Raw genomic sequence first — 17,524 nt, 5'->3', positions numbered from 1 at the left:
AAGGAGGAAAGGCAATAGAAAAAATTAGCTTGAGGTGGCATCTTCCACTTTCCAAGTGTTTTGGAGACACTTTGGAGGAAAAGACATTGTTTGGATGAAGCTAGTCACCCAGACCCCTGCAATGGTCAGGAGGTGGAGGGGGTCGCACTGGGCAGGACTCCTCACCCCTTCCAACCTCCCCTCTGTGAACAGGGGAGCCTATTCTCCATCAGCTGTGTGGGCGGTGGGTTTAGACCAGACATCTAGTTACTAGACATCCATCAGTGGATCCTGTGGACACACAGATAGATCTAGGATGGATCTCACCATTTGACCCTTGAAAAATAAATCTTTTTGGTTTTTCCATCCAAGAACACAGGAGATTAATGAGTGGTTCCTCTAGCTGCCTTGGGGAGTTCAAATTCACCTTGGGGAGATGGGGAGCTTCTTACTACAGGAAACAATTGGCATCACCCGGGGGGGCCTCAGTTTCTTCCTCCCAATGCCAAAGAGACAGTAGATTAGCTTCAAATGGTGGTACATTTCTCGCTAGCTGCTTCTGACATGTAATGATATTGTATTATTCTTCATTTTTAAAAAGTATTACTTTGGTCTAGAAAAAGCATTTTATTGAATGCTCATTAGCCACTCCAGGCACTACTCATAAATCCATCTCTGCGGCCCAGAGACTCCATTCTGACAAGAGTGTGGAAGTCTTGTATAGATTGTTTTGCAATTCTACTTAAGCTATCCATACATCAGATTTTAGTTGTGACTGTCATTCGCAAGATACATTCTCAGGGTTTTTGTCGATACAGAACAGCTTCCCACAATTCAGGTATAATGCTAAAGCTTCCAGTAAAGCTGATGCTGCTGCCTTTTGCAGCCAACACACTCAGGCTCCAAATCTTAAACCCCAAAGGGCATCAATCATTAGTAGATCTGCTGCACAGTGTAATCTGTAGCAACTTGCCTTAAATAAAATATAATTAAGGTGATATAACAGCAGCTGTGTCCAATAACATTTCTTAATGGTTAATTTAAGGGAAACGAATTTCCAATTTTGTTGTCTGGGTACTTTTGTTTTCTCCTCTTTTTATTTAAAGAGATTTTTTTCAAAGAGCTGTGACCACCCACATTACTATTACTTAGCAATAGATCTGATTTCTGGCTGCAGGGAGAATTAAAAAACACGGCGATAGTTTGGGGTAGGGGAATCCACCTTTCATAAAATCTTTTCAGATTTCATCTGCATTTTGAACTAATATAGGAATTGGTCCATGCCAAACAAGAGAGGCATCTTCTGGGTTGCTTTATTTGATTCTGGCTATAAAGATGTATCTAGAAGGGCTTTGGAGTTCCTGTTTTCAGTGTACACTGCAGATGCACCTTGATCCCATTTTGGAGCAAGACGAAGTGAACCTAGACCATTGTAGCAACCTGGTTTCCACCAGAGGTAAAAAAAAAAAAAAAAAAAAGAAATCCATCTCATTCAGGTCAGGTCCTTGAGACAACTGGTTGACTGGGATGGAGAGTGTGCTGCAACACACAGCTGCTGTCAGCTACACCTTGCAACATCCATTGCTTACCTCATGATTTCAAAGGCAAACGGCAATAAATTCAATGTAATTACAGTTCTCCAGGCTGCAAAAAGACAATATAATCAACATGTAGATTAGGCCTTGTTAGTTTTTTCAGAGTATACTCCTAGTGGTGGGCACCGTCCAGTTTCAATTGATTCCCAAGAGTGAACTCTCATTAGTAAACTCAGAGTCAAGCATACTGTTTTTCTACAGCCTCTAAGCTAATAGATAATAATAATTAATAATAATAATTCATATGTGTTTGGTTTTCCCCTGCAGGTAACATTTTGACGCCAATATGGGAAAGCAAAACAGCAAACTACGCCCTGAAGTCATGCAAGATTTGCTAGAAAGTACAGACTTTACAGAACACGAGATCCAGGAGTGGTACAAAGGCTTCTTGAGAGACTGTCCAAGTGGACATTTATCTATGGAGGAGTTTAAAAAAATATATGGGAACTTTTTCCCTTATGGGGACGCTTCTAAGTTTGCGGAACATGTATTCCGCACTTTTGACGCCAATGGAGATGGAACAATAGATTTCAGAGAATTCATCATAGCCTTGAGTGTAACGTCGAGAGGTAAACTGGAGCAAAAGCTGAAGTGGGCATTCAGCATGTACGACCTCGATGGGAACGGCTACATCAGTAAGTCAGAGATGCTGGAAATCGTGCAGGTATGTGCTGCTCAGAGGCACCCCTCAGCCTCCCTCCTTCCAAGCAAATTGTGAAGCAATATTGCAATGAGACAATGAATGAAAAAATCTGGCAGCGTTTGGGTGTTTATGATCTTGGTTCTCTGTATAACTGCTTGAATATAAAATGTTGTTTCATTTGGCAAAGATCGTGTCACAATTCGAACTACAGTATTTGATAGCCATTGCGAGTTTTTCCTGAGCAACGTGTCTCATGGGAAGTTCTCCCTTGGAAGTTCTGTTGGGCTGGAGCATAGCAACTAACCTGCAGATAAATGTGATTCTGTCCTCTGGGAAATCACAGTCAATTAATTACAATTAATTACAGTTGGACCAAATAGGCATCTTATATAAACCAGGTAGTGTACTTTAAAGGAAGGCAGGCTTCCTCCACAATAAGAAACACATTTACTTTGAAATTGTGCTGTTATGAAGAACCAGCTCACATATTTTAAAAGGGGTCTGCCTGCCTAATTCCAGTCAGGTCTGCATACTTAATATCATACTAGCTGTTGTCATATTAAGTTGCTAGTACAGACAAACCTTATCTGGGTAGACAATGATTCCATACCTGGCTTCTTTGGATGTGTTTTCTTGTGGTGTTAGTAGGAGTCCCACCTCACTTTGGCTTCCTCTAACATGTTTTTACCCTTAAGGCACATCACTCTACTGAAAGCTTTAAAACATTTCTTGACATAGTAGTATATTTACACAGCTTGAAACTGTATAACGCAGAGCTGTTTAAAAGAAAAAAAAAGAAAAAAAAAAAGTCTGTTATCAAGATCCTTTCTTTCGCTGGAAATCTTGAAGTGCTGGCTATGTACTGTATTATTCAGACGTATTTGTGCTGGAAATCAAGGGAAAGGAACAACACACAAACTACAGGCTGTAATGGCAAATTGTGTGTATGGAGTCAGCCTGACACGTGGTGCCTTTGCCTTTTGACCGGGGCTCTTCCCGTGTCCTCGGAGCAGCAGCTAACACCAGCCCTGGCCCTGCTTCAGCATGACCAGATACAAAGCTCAGCTGCAAATGTAGGGTTGTTGTGGCATCCCCCTACCCTGGGGTTCTGTATCTGCACTAAAGAGCAGGGTTGCATTCGTTTCTGTGCCATGACAAACCCCATGGAATATCTCCATTAGAACATACTCTGTTCCTTACACATCTTCCTCTCCACTGGGTAGGGTAAACAGGCTGTCAGTTATTGTTTTTCTAGCACCATTTCTCCTTATGAGAAAACACAGAGAATCCCAAAAGAACTAACAAAGTACAAAGCAAACCTGAGTGGATGCCTGCTCTCCAGGAGGAGGAGAGGCCCCAGGGACCGCAGGACCCCTTGCTGCTCTCCTGTAGCCCTGGAAAGCCTCAGCACTGAACAGCAGCACAAACTCCCCAGACCAGAAGATTTACAAACAGGGAGAACAAGGCCACAAATGCGTTCATATCAAATTTAATGAAAATGTCGGTGGCTGGATTCTCCGTAGCAAGCCAAGCGAGGATCAGCAAAGCTGGCAGCTTTTTCCTGTTACCCCAGATCCACTCACCAGCATGTTTAGAGGCTGAAAGGCTCCACCTCCTCCTCACATTCATATTGGTACCAAATCGAGCATTGTCCTTTTCAACCATGATGCCATCATCAAGTGAAACAACAGCTTAGGGATCAGTGTAGGGTGACATTGTGTCAGTTTGTACATCCAGCCCAGACCAACACTTTGACTGCACAAAGCCCTCAGCCTGGCACTCCAGCCCTCCTACTGCCCTGCTTGGGAGGTTTGGCTCTATCCTCCTTTCAGATTGCACCTGGAACTCAACTGAGCAATGCTTTGTCTCATTTACTCTCACCTCACATTTTTAGGGGCCACATAAAAAGCAATTAAGACCTTAAACAGCCCAATAAGCCTGAGCAACAGTCCCTTCTATGCCATGAACCACCAGCAGTTTTTCCAATCAGGAAAGCTGCCCTTTCTGTGATGGAGCTTCTCATAACGCAACATGCTTGTAGATCTCACCCTGTTCTCTTCTTCCAGTTTTTTATGATCACAGTGATCTCCCTGTACCACAAGGGTAGGATTTGTTGCATAGTCTCTGGAAGCATGTTCGGATGGTATGTGAAACTGAAGTAGGAGAGCACATTTTCTTGCTTTATTGAGGGGTTCCTTTGATGTAGAGTGATTAGACTTACAAAAAAAACCAGCTAACAACTATCACTTTCATTTATAAAAGATGATTATTTTTTAATATGGAAAGACAGGATTCTGTATCAAATGTCTTCCTGGGGGCCCTCAGCCGTCACAATCTTTCTGATAGTGAAAAACAGAACTCTGTTATATCTCTGATACATGTCTCAGAGGAACCTATTACAAGACTCGTATCTAGCATACATTAGCATATTGATATAACAGGATTTATTATGTTTTCATTGGGATTTTTGCATGAGACAATACATCAAAGTGAATGCTAAAAGAAACACCATCAATCTACAAGTCTTAGTCTTACAGAAAAATACTGTCTGTGTTACTGTGGGATTACTGTATCTTAAATAATATAGGGGCAAGGCACGCTTTTCTTCCTTTTCAGCCTGTTCTTTGTGCTTTGAAAGTCCTCCCTCTGTAGTGTTTTTCACTGCTGTGCTGGTGGTTACTTGCATTTCCTTTCTCATGCTCTGGCCTAACCCATCACCACCGCAGGCGATGCAGGTATCGCACTCTTGCTCGACAGTGGCAACAAGGTGTTTGCAGTAACGGTGACAGCAGCAGCAGCACTGAAACAGCGGACCCACTGGCTAAGATGGCTCATGGCCCACAGGAGCACCTAGTCACTGGCTAGCGGCCAAGGAGACGCATGTGAATGGCCCACAACAGCTTTTTGAAGCCAGTTCTCTCTGCAAAGCAGTGGACTAGAGGGCAAAGCACTTGCACTCCCTTAAGCTCTGTTAACCATGTGCACATGGCCTAACACAGACTCACCATGCCTGCCCACGACCCTCCCCTAGACAAGCACCCCAAAAGCCTCGCTTAGAGACACACATGAGCCATCCACATGGAGCTGGCTGCACAGTTTGGAGGATCACATAACTTGAAGGACTTTAGTGGTGGGCTGACGATTGCAGAACCTAATGCAAGGAGGTCCATGGGATGCTGCTACACCTACCGGGCACAGCACATCTGCAGAGTACTGTGGGAAGATGTTTCATAGACTTTCCTCTTAACAGACCTCACCACAGATCCTCTCAGATTCTTCTCCCCTAGAAATGCTTTTCATGTCTCCCATATGTTTACCTATAATCTAAATAGCCCAGTCCACCCAAAAATAGCTGCAGACCAGCTAGAAGAGCCTTGTTTGTTCCCCTTGCTGGAATGGGACATATTTGGTGAGAGTCTCTTAAAATAAGAGTTCAAATAAGAGATGGAAACCTTGTTCTAAGGATACATTTTTCACCATATGGAGTCATAAGGTATATTAAGAATAGTGAGCTGAGAAACAAGAATAACACTTTCAGTTTAATACGAACAAAGCACACACGTTTCGCTTGCTGGTTTCGCTAGTTTATTTGTAAGCCAGAAAGAAACACAGGCTGATATGGGAAGAAGCAGAAGCTGATAGGGCTTTCAGTGAAGACAGTGTCAAAAATCCCCATGAGACTGAGAGGAAAGCAATTTTTTCAGGCCAATTATTCACTTCATGAGACATTTAGCTGTCAAAATTTATTTCAACAGAGTAAAAAGCATTGACTGAAAATTTGTGCTGTCATTGCTGCCATCACCATAAGGAGCTCTTTGTCACTTTGCCAAGTATAGCAGGGAAGTGCAGCCCCCCCCCAGGGTTTCTGACCCCAGTGCAGCAGTGGCAGCCAGCGACTGGGGGCAAAACCTGTGCAAATGGGCAAAGGGGTGAGATCTGCCCTAAATCACCTATTGCTGCTCATCCACATCCAGGTGGAAAATCAAAGAGGAGAGCTCAGCAGGGAACCAGCCGGTTCAGATGAAGCTGGAGCCTGTGCTTGCTCCAGTGATGCACACAGGGCTCTGGAGGCACAACTTTTTGGTGGCATTCAGGGACACCATGGAGCTGTAAGGAGCCCTTCTATCAGAAGTCCACCTGCAAAAGCTGCCCTGACTCAGGCAGCTGCTGATAGACAACAACCTCCAAACCTTCTCCTGCTGAATGCCACCAATGGCTTTCAGGCCAAGTGTTGTGAGGCCAAGGAGCCATACTCCACGTGGAGTGGAGCTCCTGCAGCCTTTTGGTCCCAGGTTGGAGCCCGGGGTTAGTACAGCCCAGCTCCACGTAATTAGTGCATGAAACCAGCTTCCTTTCAAAGCTTGCTCTTTCAAACACGCAATAAAGAGCTCTGTGTAGCTGCATTGCATTAATATGGGGCAAGCCTCAAGACTCTTAATCAGCTTTAGCTGGCTTTTACTTTAGGAAAACTTCCCACTGAACTTCTGAGTAAGGCCATAAGAATTTGTCCAGAGTAACCATTTTCAGCATGAAAGGAATGCTTACTATGTTATTCCCATCTGGCTTTCCTAGAATATCTCATCTGTTATTCCCTTCGCATGCCTCTGTGAAAAGGACCCTGTAGGATGAAGTCATCCTGAAGTGCTTGCTTTTTTTTTTTTTTTTTTTGTCCTAAAATCTGCATATTCTTACTATGGTTACTTTGATCAGGGTAAACATGCCTGCAGTCCCGGTCTAGGGCATTCCTCCCACACATTCAATACAGATTCTCTGCTTTGCCGTCCTCTCACCCGGAGTGAATGACCCCTCAGCCTCTCTTCCTACCCCTGACAAAAGCCAGACAGCTTAAGATGCTTAAACACTGGCAGATTTATAAGCTTCATCTCTGCTTTGACCCCTGCAAGACTTGCATGCTGATGAGGATGAGGAAGGTGTAAATTCCTACTGCCCACCCTCTCCTTTTTTTCCTTCCCCTATTGCCTCCTTCCCCCAGCTCCTTCATCCCTATGCTCATGTGCTTGGATGTTCATCCATTCTTCTGTTCTCCTGGTTATCAGATGATCGTCATTGTGTGGACAGCATCCCTGGCTATACAGAGGCTCTGCCCGATACTCTGGCATCCTACTTCTCTTGGGAGCCTTTGGGTATTCCCGCAGTGCAAATGATGATGACGATGAAGTCAATGATTAAAAGGGTGCCCACCACTTTTCCATTCAGCCAGCAGCTGTTCATCCTGAAACAGTCTCCTCTGTTCCACTGCTTGGATCCATAGCCAGCATTACAGGCTTACGGGAGGGCAGAGCAGAAAATCCACGGCCACAGTGCTGGCGATATAACTGAGGGAGCAGATGTCTGACTGCACTGAGCATAATCTATGAACAATTAATTAAACAGACAAATGCCTTTCTCGGGATGTAACTTGTTTAAAGTTATTTAAAGGCCAGGAGATGTGAAAGGTGAGCTGCTGGTGGAGAAGAAGCCAGCAAAATGGCCAAGTGGGTGGTTGCTTCCTTGTGTGAGTGTAAAATGTCTGTGCTGCTTAGTGGCATCCTCCAGCTGGTGAATCTCTGCTGTTACATTCCTGCAGCCAGCCCTTGGGGACCCTGGGCCGGATGATGGGAGCGTGCTCGGCGGAGTGCCTTCATGAAAGGGAAAAGGGGAGAGGGGAGATCCAGTGAGCGATCCTGGCTTTGCGCCAAGGACCTCCCTTCCCAGGGCAGGAGAAAGCAGAGAACAAATAGCTAAAGCCATCATGCCTGTACTAAGTTAACAACTGACCACTGCAGGCACTGTGTTGGTTGGGAAACAAGAATTCCAATCTGTGGAAGAAAGCAATTCACATCTACAGGCCAGGACTGGGGGGCAAAGTGACTGCCCAGTGCAGCACCCATCAGCCAGAGGCCAATGAACTGCAGTGGGAAGCAGAAGGAGTTGGTCGGACCAGGGCAGCGCTGCCGTGGGCTGGGATGTGCTGCCTCTCCTGGAGGTCTCCGGGAGGGTCCCTGGAGGCCACCACCCTGTAGCTCTCTGCCTGCTGCTGTTCTCCCAGCTGTGTGGCACTGTAAAGATATCTAACACAAAAAACACTTGTTTACTGGTACTGCATGCTCACATTTGCAGGCAATGTTCAGATAACCAGTTCAGAGACAACTACTCATCCTTGTTTTAAAATTAACATCACCCTTCTTTTAGGGGTGGCTAGCACCATATGTGACTAATGGATTTGTCAGTGTAGGGAATAGCTATGGGTGGCACCAGTGCCATGTGGGACCAGAACATCTGTTCTCTGTGGAACGAATGTGAATGGGGTTTTCAGCAGTGTACACACACCAACCCTCAAGGAAAAGGCCACCTCCTTGCCGGTCAAGTCTTCATTATCTGTGAGACATGGCAAATGCAGGGAGTGAGTCACTGCCCACCCTGCAGGCAGGATGCTGACCAAGGCAAGGAGAAAAGCAAGAAAGGAGATGGAGGAAAGCAAAGGCAGGGTGAGGGGACAGGGGTGGTGAGGATGGAGCCTGGGTGGCTGAAGCATGGAGACACACCACAGTTCAGGACAAGACCTCAGTGGTCTTATTGTTCCCCCAGGCACTGGAAGCCTCCAGTGCCTAACATGCTGTACAAGCGATAAATTCATCTGAAGACTGTTGTGATAAGGAAAAATACAACCTCGGTCCAAACCCAGATTGTGTTTGGCCATGACTAAATAAGGCAGCACAGTATTTCAAAAGAGCATCCCTCTGAAGAGGACAGCTGCATGTACTGGTGCCACCCGTCCACCTTCAGCATCCAGAGCCGATGTTCTAGGATATTTTCTGCCTATTTCTGTCATACCCCTGCATTAAGCTAATGTGTTTCTTACCAGCTCTTTGCTCCTGTCGTATCACACAGGCAATCTATAAGATGGTTTCTTCTGTAATGAAGATGCCAGAAGATGAGTCGACACCAGAGAAGAGGACAGAGAAGATCTTCCGCCAGATGGACACCAACCGTGATGGTAGGCATCCTCCAGACACTGGGGCAGCCTTCTCTGCCCTCATGTTGGGTGCTTGGGGTGTCCTGCCCACACAGGGCAACCCCTCAAAACCACCACTCCTCCTTCAGCCACCCAGGCAAAGCCACCACCACCCACAGCCCGCGGGGTGCAGGCAGGCAGGGCTTTGCCTTGCAGGGTTGCTTTCCCAGGGATTTTCCTTGGGGTCCCTCCGCTTCCTTCCTCCATGCTTGTCCAGAGGCTTGGCAGGTGTGCTGTGACCACCACGTGCACTAAGCAAACATGTTTCTTTTCTAGGAAAGCTCTCTCTGGAAGAGTTCATCCGAGGCGCCAAGAGTGATCCGTCCATAGTCCGTCTCCTGCAGTGTGATCCCAGCAGCGCTGGGCAGTTCTGAATCTGTTCTTTGGATGAATTATGTATCTGCTTTTTTTTTTTTTCCTTGCCAAACAACATTCATGGTAGTGTTGCCTCTGTATGGCCAATTATGCCTTCATTTGTGGCATCTTATAGCTTCTTTTGTTGTGGATTAATTATAAGAATGCTGAATTGCTCTTAACAATTTGTCCAGAGCGCAGGCAATACTGTTTTAAACAGATATTGTGGTGTTATCACTGTTTAAAAGATTTTGTTTTGGGGTTGGTTTTTTTGTTGTTTTTTTTAACATGTCTGTTTTGGAAAGTAGGTGTTGAGAAGGAGTAAACCAACAACAAAACCTTTGGCAGCATGACACACTGACAGATTTTAGATTGCTGCTTTAGTAATTAAGTATTCACCCACAGGACCTGAAGGTGCAGTAGAGGTTGAACCAAAGAGGTCGTGATGGGTGGAGTAGGATTCACCTGGAACCTCCTCCCCTGTCCAGGAGACACCAATTAAGGTCAAAGACAGGATCGGGAAAAAGTACAGAAGAGCAAAACGTGTGCGGGGTGTGTCGCTGCACCTCTGCTCCTATGCCTCATTGTTTCAATGCTGTGAACAATTTCCAGGTTGTGAAGCAGAAGGGAAAAAACAAAGGTCGACATTTTTTACTAGGTTTACAGTAGCTGATTTCACATGGCTTTATCTGAAAATTCAGCAGTTTGCAATCCTGATCCCCAGATCCACAACTGACGATACCTCTTACCGTTTGGGCTCAGCAAAGGCAGACACAGATATGGAAAACTGGGTCTTGACAATGAATTTAAGGGAGATACATGTTGAATGTGAAATTTTCAGGTTAGTAGTAATAAAGCAGTTTCTACTAAGGAGAGTGGGCATTCACGTGAGGAACTCACGGACACCTGCAAGCAGCTGCAGCTGAGGCACATCTGCTGTTCTGAATGCTCTTGCATAGTATGAAGTTTTGGGGGTGTTTTTGTCTCTCTCCACATAGCTAACAGAGTTTCTGGGCCTGCTCTAAGGGGAAGGCTATCATCAAACCTTGTTTTAGACATAAAATTGTAGCATTTATATTTCATTTATTTTAGTAAAGTTCAAAAAATCTGTACTGAAATGAGGAAATGGTACGCTTTATGGTATATTTATATATATAAAAATTAAAACAAAAAAAAGATCAGTTCTTGAGAGAAATGTTGAATGTTTATCTTTTCACCTAGATGCAGGAATTCTGAAATTTGCTGCTGCAAAACTTTATCCTTTGGTCAGAGTTGCTGTATGCAAAGCTAGTACACATACGTGGGATTTCTTAGGGACTTTACAAGTGCTGCTGCAATGGAAAAGCTTTAGCCACAGGAGGCATTATGCTGACTAAATTGGCATTAATCTGTCATTAGCTAAAGTCTGCTCTGTGATCCTGTTGGAGAGGTACCCATGTAGGCAGTGCACGGCATTGGGAATTCGTGAGCTCGTTAGAGTAACCTTTGTCTGACAGGCAAGGTTGGCATTTTGTCAAGTGACCTTGTAGATGCTAATCCCCAGTAGCCTTAATTTAAAATAAACTAAGTAAAATAAGTCTGCTTTGCAGATGATGATTAGCTAAGTACTAATTAGAAGTCATGAATAAGTAGCCGAGTATGAATATTTTTTTTATGAGTACTAGCTAGCATGTACAATAACTGAGAGAAAAAAATCCTAGACTTAATTTTTCCATGCCATTTGCTTTGCCAGGTCTGAAGTGCAGAGCATATTAAAACAAAATAAAAATAAATTGAAATTAACATTGCTAATCAGTTGTACTATAATTATTATGAGTGGCTAATTACACTCAATAAATGTCTTCAGGCACACACCTTTGTCTCAAATGATCAAGAAATCCAGTTGATGATATATTCCCATTATATTAATCAAAATACTGAGCATAGATGTGTGGGGGAAAATGAGAAAGCAAAAGAGGCCCAACCAGAGGCACAAACAGATTTCGATACCCAGCACTTTCAGCTGTTACAAGCATCGCTGGCAAATCTTGCACCAGTTCCTCCAGTTGATGGAAATGTTCCCTGTCTCTTTCTCCCTGATCTTCATAGACATCCTGGGCATCTCTTTGAAGGAGAGCCTGTGCCTACCTTCTCCAAGGTCATTTTTTCCTCTACCTGGGGAGCTGCTGGCCCTCTCTCCCATATCCGTCACCTCATGTATATTGAAAGCCATGTTCCCTCTTGAGCACCAGTCCAGTCCCACTGCCCCAGCTGCTCCTGGGTGCTCCGTCACCACCACTGCACAGGCAGGGCTCAGCGATGCTCGAAAAACCCGGCCAAACTTGTAACCTACCAGCTCAGTGCAGGCACCTAGACCCAGAGCAGCCCAGCCCTACAGAAGCTGGCATCTACTGAAAGTGAACTTGGATACCTTCTGCAGTTCCATCTTCTGCATGTGACTGCAACTTTTAAAACATTGCCTTTTATTTAAGTGACTGCATTTCATCTCTTTTTAGTTTTCTAAGGTATTTCTGGCCCAGAACCTAATCTCGCTGTTTTCGCTCAGTAGTTTTGGGGCTTTGGGGCCAGACTTGCTTCACGTGTTAATACTGTACAACGCATGTTTGAAAACACAGCCCGTGATATAACCCCCGGCCAGCGGAGATGCAATTCTTCCAACAGTTCACAAAATCTGGAAAGAATAAGAATTAGCCTACAGCTCCAGAGGACATAGCTGGAGATAAGATTATTGTATAAACATTTACAGACTGAACTAAGGTTATTCCTTTACCTGACTACTACTGATGATTGGTATTGTTTTAAACTACTAACTATCCCTTTCTTTCTCTGCCTCTCCTTGTATTTTAAAAGTGATCCGTAGCTGGAGCTGTGATAGGAACAGCCGCAAAGCGCAGTGCAGCAGGACAGCAGTGGTGTGCTGCGCCTCGGATTGGAATTTTCTGCTTTGCTGCCGTTCACATTTGCGATCATAACTCCTTCGTAAACCTTTTGAAGACAAAATGACCTATCCTGTAAAAAATAGCACAGCAAGTCAGACACTTTCAAGCCATCAGTTAGGAGTATTTCCCTACATGAAGGATGGCAGACAGCACATACTGTGTCACATCACCTCAATTTCATAGATGCATTCTCCAGTCTTAGATGCATGTGAAAGAGGTAACATTCACTTGCATGTTGTCCAAGTGAATTAATGAGTACATCCCACATGTAGACTGAATCCATGGAAAATGCCAGTCCCGTTTATCTGGCATTCCCAGTCAGCTTGCCAGACCCGAAGATGGGAAGTGAGTACTATGGCTTGCGCAGTCTGCAGCAGTCTGTCTTTGTTTTAGGGTGCTTTGGGAAGAGAAAAGGGACATAATGCTTATAAAACCAGCATGCACGTGGTTTTGTGAGCAAAGGTTTGAGAGGGACTATCTATGTTTCAGCGTTATTTGAAGCCCTGTGAGTTCACAGCAGTGAGTACTCCTGAGGTACACAAAACTGTGCTGCTTCTCTTGCTGTTCTTAGGAGTTTGCAGGATTTTTGTCTTATTGTCGGGGCATTTTGTCCTTTGTTATGCTCTGTTATAAAGCATGTCCTCCACTTTTTCTAGACACTACTGCTAAAAACAGTTAGCCAGAATTCTGTAACTTCTGTAGCTGCATGAGGTCTATGTGCAGAAGTATCGCAGTCTAGTACACTAAGTGGTCACATGTGACCGAGTCCCCATGGTTTAATAACTGCTCCCGGAGGCTGAGCCCCAGGGCTTTTCAGCGTGTGCTTTCTTCACTGGTGGCAAACCGGTGCAATAATGTGGCTTAGCTTAATTTTCTTTCACTGCAGGCCAAGCTAAGACGCATTACCTTGCATTTGCTGTGGGCTGGAAGCACACACATGGGCAGAAACCTCGGTTCGGCTGACTCATGGAAACTAGGTGAACTGTGATAACTCGATGTTGAGCCCTAATCCGCAGACTAAGCCAAGATGATAACTTGGCTGTGGCTGTACATGTCTCAGTACATGTGAACCGGGGAACACGGTGACAACTGGCAAGTCCCTGGGGACACATGGCAGTGGGGAGGGAATCTCCAGACTCAGAACATGCCCTAAGCTCAGCTGTCTCCCTTCTTTTAAAGCACTCTTTTTTTTGTTTGTTTTTTTTAGCAGCACCGGTGAAGATGCAACATGATAGCAATATAGCACAGTCAGGATAAAGGAGTCATCCTTCAAAAGCATTCCCTTTTGAAGCCTAGTGTGCAAGCACCAAGTGAAACAAGCAAAGGGGAGAGCTGGACAAGACCTCCTGAACACCCACCACTGCCAGCACCTCCTTTTTTCTTTCTTGTGGTGCTCCCTCCGTTTCCTGGCAAGGCGGTCCGGGGGCTCAGGAGTTAGGTGTCAGGTAACTGGTGCAAGACTGGTGGAGAAAAATTTTTCACCTGCCCTTTGCACAAGCATTTGGATGCATTCTTTGCTCTCTGTCTTACCAGGCGGTGTCTCACGTAGGAGTCTTAAAGTGGGGGAAGACAGTTTCCTTGGTATCACAGGCAGAACTTGTGCTTAGAAATGCAGAGGGACTTGGCAAGCGCCAGACAGCCGAGCAACACCTAGAGCTGCATGCGGAGTTTTCCATTGCCTGTGCAGTAGGCAGATAAGATACAAAGCAGTGATATGTCAGGCTCATGGTGTGATGTGCTCTGAGATAGGGCTAGACCAGAAATGGCACCTCCTAGCTGAGCAGCTCTGTCTGCTGCATATTCAGTCAGCGGCGCTGACGAAACGCACTTTTAAATACCTTCAGCATGAACATGCAGCTGCAGAGGTAGAATAACTCTGCTCTTTCTTGCCTGTAAGCAACAGAGCTGTTTGCCATGCCCCAGCTAGAAGTCAAACAAACAGCTCCCTGGAGGAGTATCAGGCATTTCCTAAGTGTAACTGAGGGCAAAACGTCACCCGCAGGAGCTCTCTTCCTGGTCATGGCAGACAAGAAGGGAAAGCTCCATCTGACTGTGGCCCAGGTGCCATTTTGCAGGCTGAGGAAAGTGAGAAGAACAGTTGTGTTTTAAGCAGATGGAGGGAAGAAGCAGCAGGGTTGGTAAACTGGGATGCAGATGGAAAGCAGTGACATGGGAAATCGGGACTATCATTAAGGGGCTGCAGAAGCCGTTAGGTGCCTCTGGCATTCCGAGCAGTAGAATGATTGTTCAGATGCAAAGTCAATCTCTTCACCCCTTGCAGAAACCATCCCTGGCTACCATGGATGTCTTGGCAGCATCCCTTATTCCAGCCCAGCTTTTGCTGCTGTTGCTTCCAGATCATCCATACTGTTTCAGGGGTGGGGATTTTCACAGGATAACATATAAAGCTTTTCAGATACACTCTCCATATCTTAAGAAGTAACAGCTGGAAAGGCCAGATGTAAGAGGCTTTTTGCAACGTACAGATTTGATTTCCTCATTGCTCCCACAGGTCGTGTTATTGTAATACGTATAGTTGGGACTAAGCTATTGTGTGTAAATTGATGACTAATGCACAATAAACAAGGCAAAAAAGAGCTTGGGCTGTAGTGAAAAATGTCAAAAGACTAGGGAAATGAAAAACTGTAAGAGGCATCACTGCCTTTAGATCAGGGTCTGAATTCACAAGGTAAAAGCCCCTTAGCAATCGATAGTCAGCACAGAATATTTCCTCTGCACCAGCCCAGCCCATAGGACCTCCTGGGCTGCTTCGCTTCATCCCCATGTCACTGTGTGCTGGGGCTGGGGACGCTGTGTCCCACCACAGAGATGGCATCTGAGCTTACTCAGCCTGCTGAGTGCTTCCCAGATCTCAGAGCACACAACGGCCACCCTCTCTGTAGTGTTCCCTTACTGTGCAGCTGAAAAATGTCTCAGATCTTCCCCTCTTGCCCTGACCTTATAGCAAGGGTGTTCTCACCTTCCCAGAGAGGCAGTCAGGGTGTCTGGCTCTCTGAGGCTTTGCGCCCACCTCCTGGTTGCCCTCCTTAGCCGCTGTGTGAAGGAATAACAAACGCCAGCCCTTGAGATCTGGAGGAGCCAGGCTCAATGCACTTAAATGGAACAGCTTCTGATCTGGTTCCCAGCCTTCGGCCCTCCTGTGTGTACCTTGCCAGCTGCACTATTTATTTCCTATTATTAAGTAATGGCAGTATTAAACATTTCAAGAACACAGCGAACCTCTGGAACAATGTGGTTTTCATTATCATGTATGTCTTTGTTGACTGCACCACAGACTGAACCCGACCAGTGCTCACCCTCCGCTCCCATGGTCGGTTCCACAGAGAGCTAATTTCTTCCAGGCAGAAGCAGCATCTTCCTGTGCGTCACCATTCAGTGTGCGGTGCCCAATGGCGCCTGGAGCACCCAGATGCTGAGGACCAAAAGATAATTTTGGCGCAGCAATGTCAGGCAGAGATTCTTCCTGCCATCTGTCAAAAGCACGTGTCAAGGGTGTGACCTCTGGTTTTCTCCTCCCTGGGGACAGGGGTTTCAGTGGTATTCAGGGCTGGCCTCATGTTCCCCCACTGAATGGGATGATGGTAATTAGTAAACCCACCTGAGAAAATCCTCTTAAATTCTAAGCTTCGTTTGTGCTGTTAATTGGCTGCACTCGGAGGGAAGATTAATGGGTCCCAGGCAGTTGTTCAGGGGAGAACTTGCAGTTCCTTGCCACCACCACCACCTTTTTATGTATTAGTTTATTCCCATCTCCAGGGCAACCAAATAGTTTTTATTAGTATCTGGGAGAAAAAGAAAAAACAAAAACAGAGTTTGAATCTGATAAGGATCTAAGGAAGCTTACTAAGGATGTTGTGCTCCATGTTAGTCATGACTGCTCTACAAGATCAAGTTTCTTTGGTATTTTGTGTTTAATTTCCTTATTTGTGTTTTAGTTGCATTTGTGATTGATTTTTTTTTTTTTTTGGGGGGGGGATCCTCTTAGATTCAGACCTGCCAGTCATTTAACTCATGCTAGTAAAAGTCCTGATGATCACAAGAGCAGAGCTGCCTGAGCAATTGCTGCCGAGGTGGGCTCACCGTGCCTAGTAAAACTGAAGTGCTTTGTTATATGTGAGGGATTCTTTTTGTCTGCACGTTTGCTGCAAGGACACAGATCGAACTGCATTTCAATATGCTTGTCTCTTCCACTTGCTCACTTCAATTCTGTCTGAGCAGTCTTGTAGTTAATATTTGTATATTCAGTTCTATTTCACTCTTGAACCCAAGGTGACCAATATCAGCCTCTTCTGACACAGGTACTTGATGCTTTGGATTTTTAAGTATTGCTAAGTGAATGATGTGATGGATGCAAAAGTAAATAATTATACATTTTTGTGCTGGTTTAGGCTGGGATGCAGTTTAATTTTCTTCACAGCAGTGTGTATGGGCTGTTTTGGATTTGTGCTGGGAACAGCGCTGATAACACAGGGATGGTTTCGTTGCTGCTAAGCAGGGCTTACCCAGAGCCAAGGGCTTTTCTGCTCCTCACCCCACCAGTGGGCTGGGGGCACAAGGAGCTGGGAGGGGACACAGCCGGGACAGCTGACCCCAACTGACCAAAGGGATATCCCGTACCATGACACCGTGCTCAGCATATAGAGCTGGGGGAAGGAGGAGGACGGGGGGGGGACATTCGGCGTGATGGTGTTTGTCTTCCCATGTAACCGCCATGTGTGACGGAGCCCTGCTCTCCTGGGGGTGGCCGAACACCTGCCTGCCCCTGGGGAGGGGTGAGTGCATTCCTTGTTTTGCTTTGCTTGCGTGTGCGGCTTTTGCTTTACTTATTAAATGGTCTTTATCTTAATCCACAAGTTTTCATAGAATGATAGAACCTTTTAGGTTGGAAAAGACCTTTCTCACTTTTACTCTTCTGATTTTCTTCCCCATCCCACTGGTGGGGGAGTGAGCGAGCAGCTGTGTGGGGCTTAGTGGCCAG

General features: G+C 45.5%; 1 protein-coding gene across 5 annotated transcripts in view; it reads left to right on the top strand.

The window, feature by feature from the left end:
* The window catches only part of NCALD (neurocalcin delta), a 57,996-nt gene extending 40,951 nt beyond the window's left edge, over window positions 1–17,045 (top strand). For 4 of the 5 annotated variants that reach the window (XM_040586733.1, XM_040586732.1, XM_040586731.1 and 1 more), the window contains 3 exons: window positions 1,842–2,238; window positions 9,109–9,214; window positions 9,509–17,045. In XM_040586733.1, the coding sequence (XP_040442667.1) occupies window positions 1,861–2,238; window positions 9,109–9,214; window positions 9,509–9,606 (582 nt within the window). In that variant the 5' untranslated portion in view covers window positions 1,842–1,860 and the 3' untranslated portion in view covers window positions 9,607–17,045. The remainder of the gene's footprint in view (window positions 1–1,841; window positions 2,239–9,108; window positions 9,215–9,508) is intronic. The other variant, XR_005826872.1, reaches the window with a different exon arrangement.
* The last annotated feature ends 479 nt before the right edge of the window (window positions 17,046–17,524 follow it).

The sequence above is a fragment of the Falco naumanni genome, chromosome 3 (assembly GCF_017639655.2).
Source record: "Falco naumanni isolate bFalNau1 chromosome 3, bFalNau1.pat, whole genome shotgun sequence".
Classification (NCBI taxonomy): Eukaryota; Metazoa; Chordata; class Aves; order Falconiformes; family Falconidae; genus Falco; species Falco naumanni.
The sequence above is the reverse complement of the archived record's forward strand: the minus strand, read 5'-3'. Positions and strand labels throughout refer to the sequence as shown.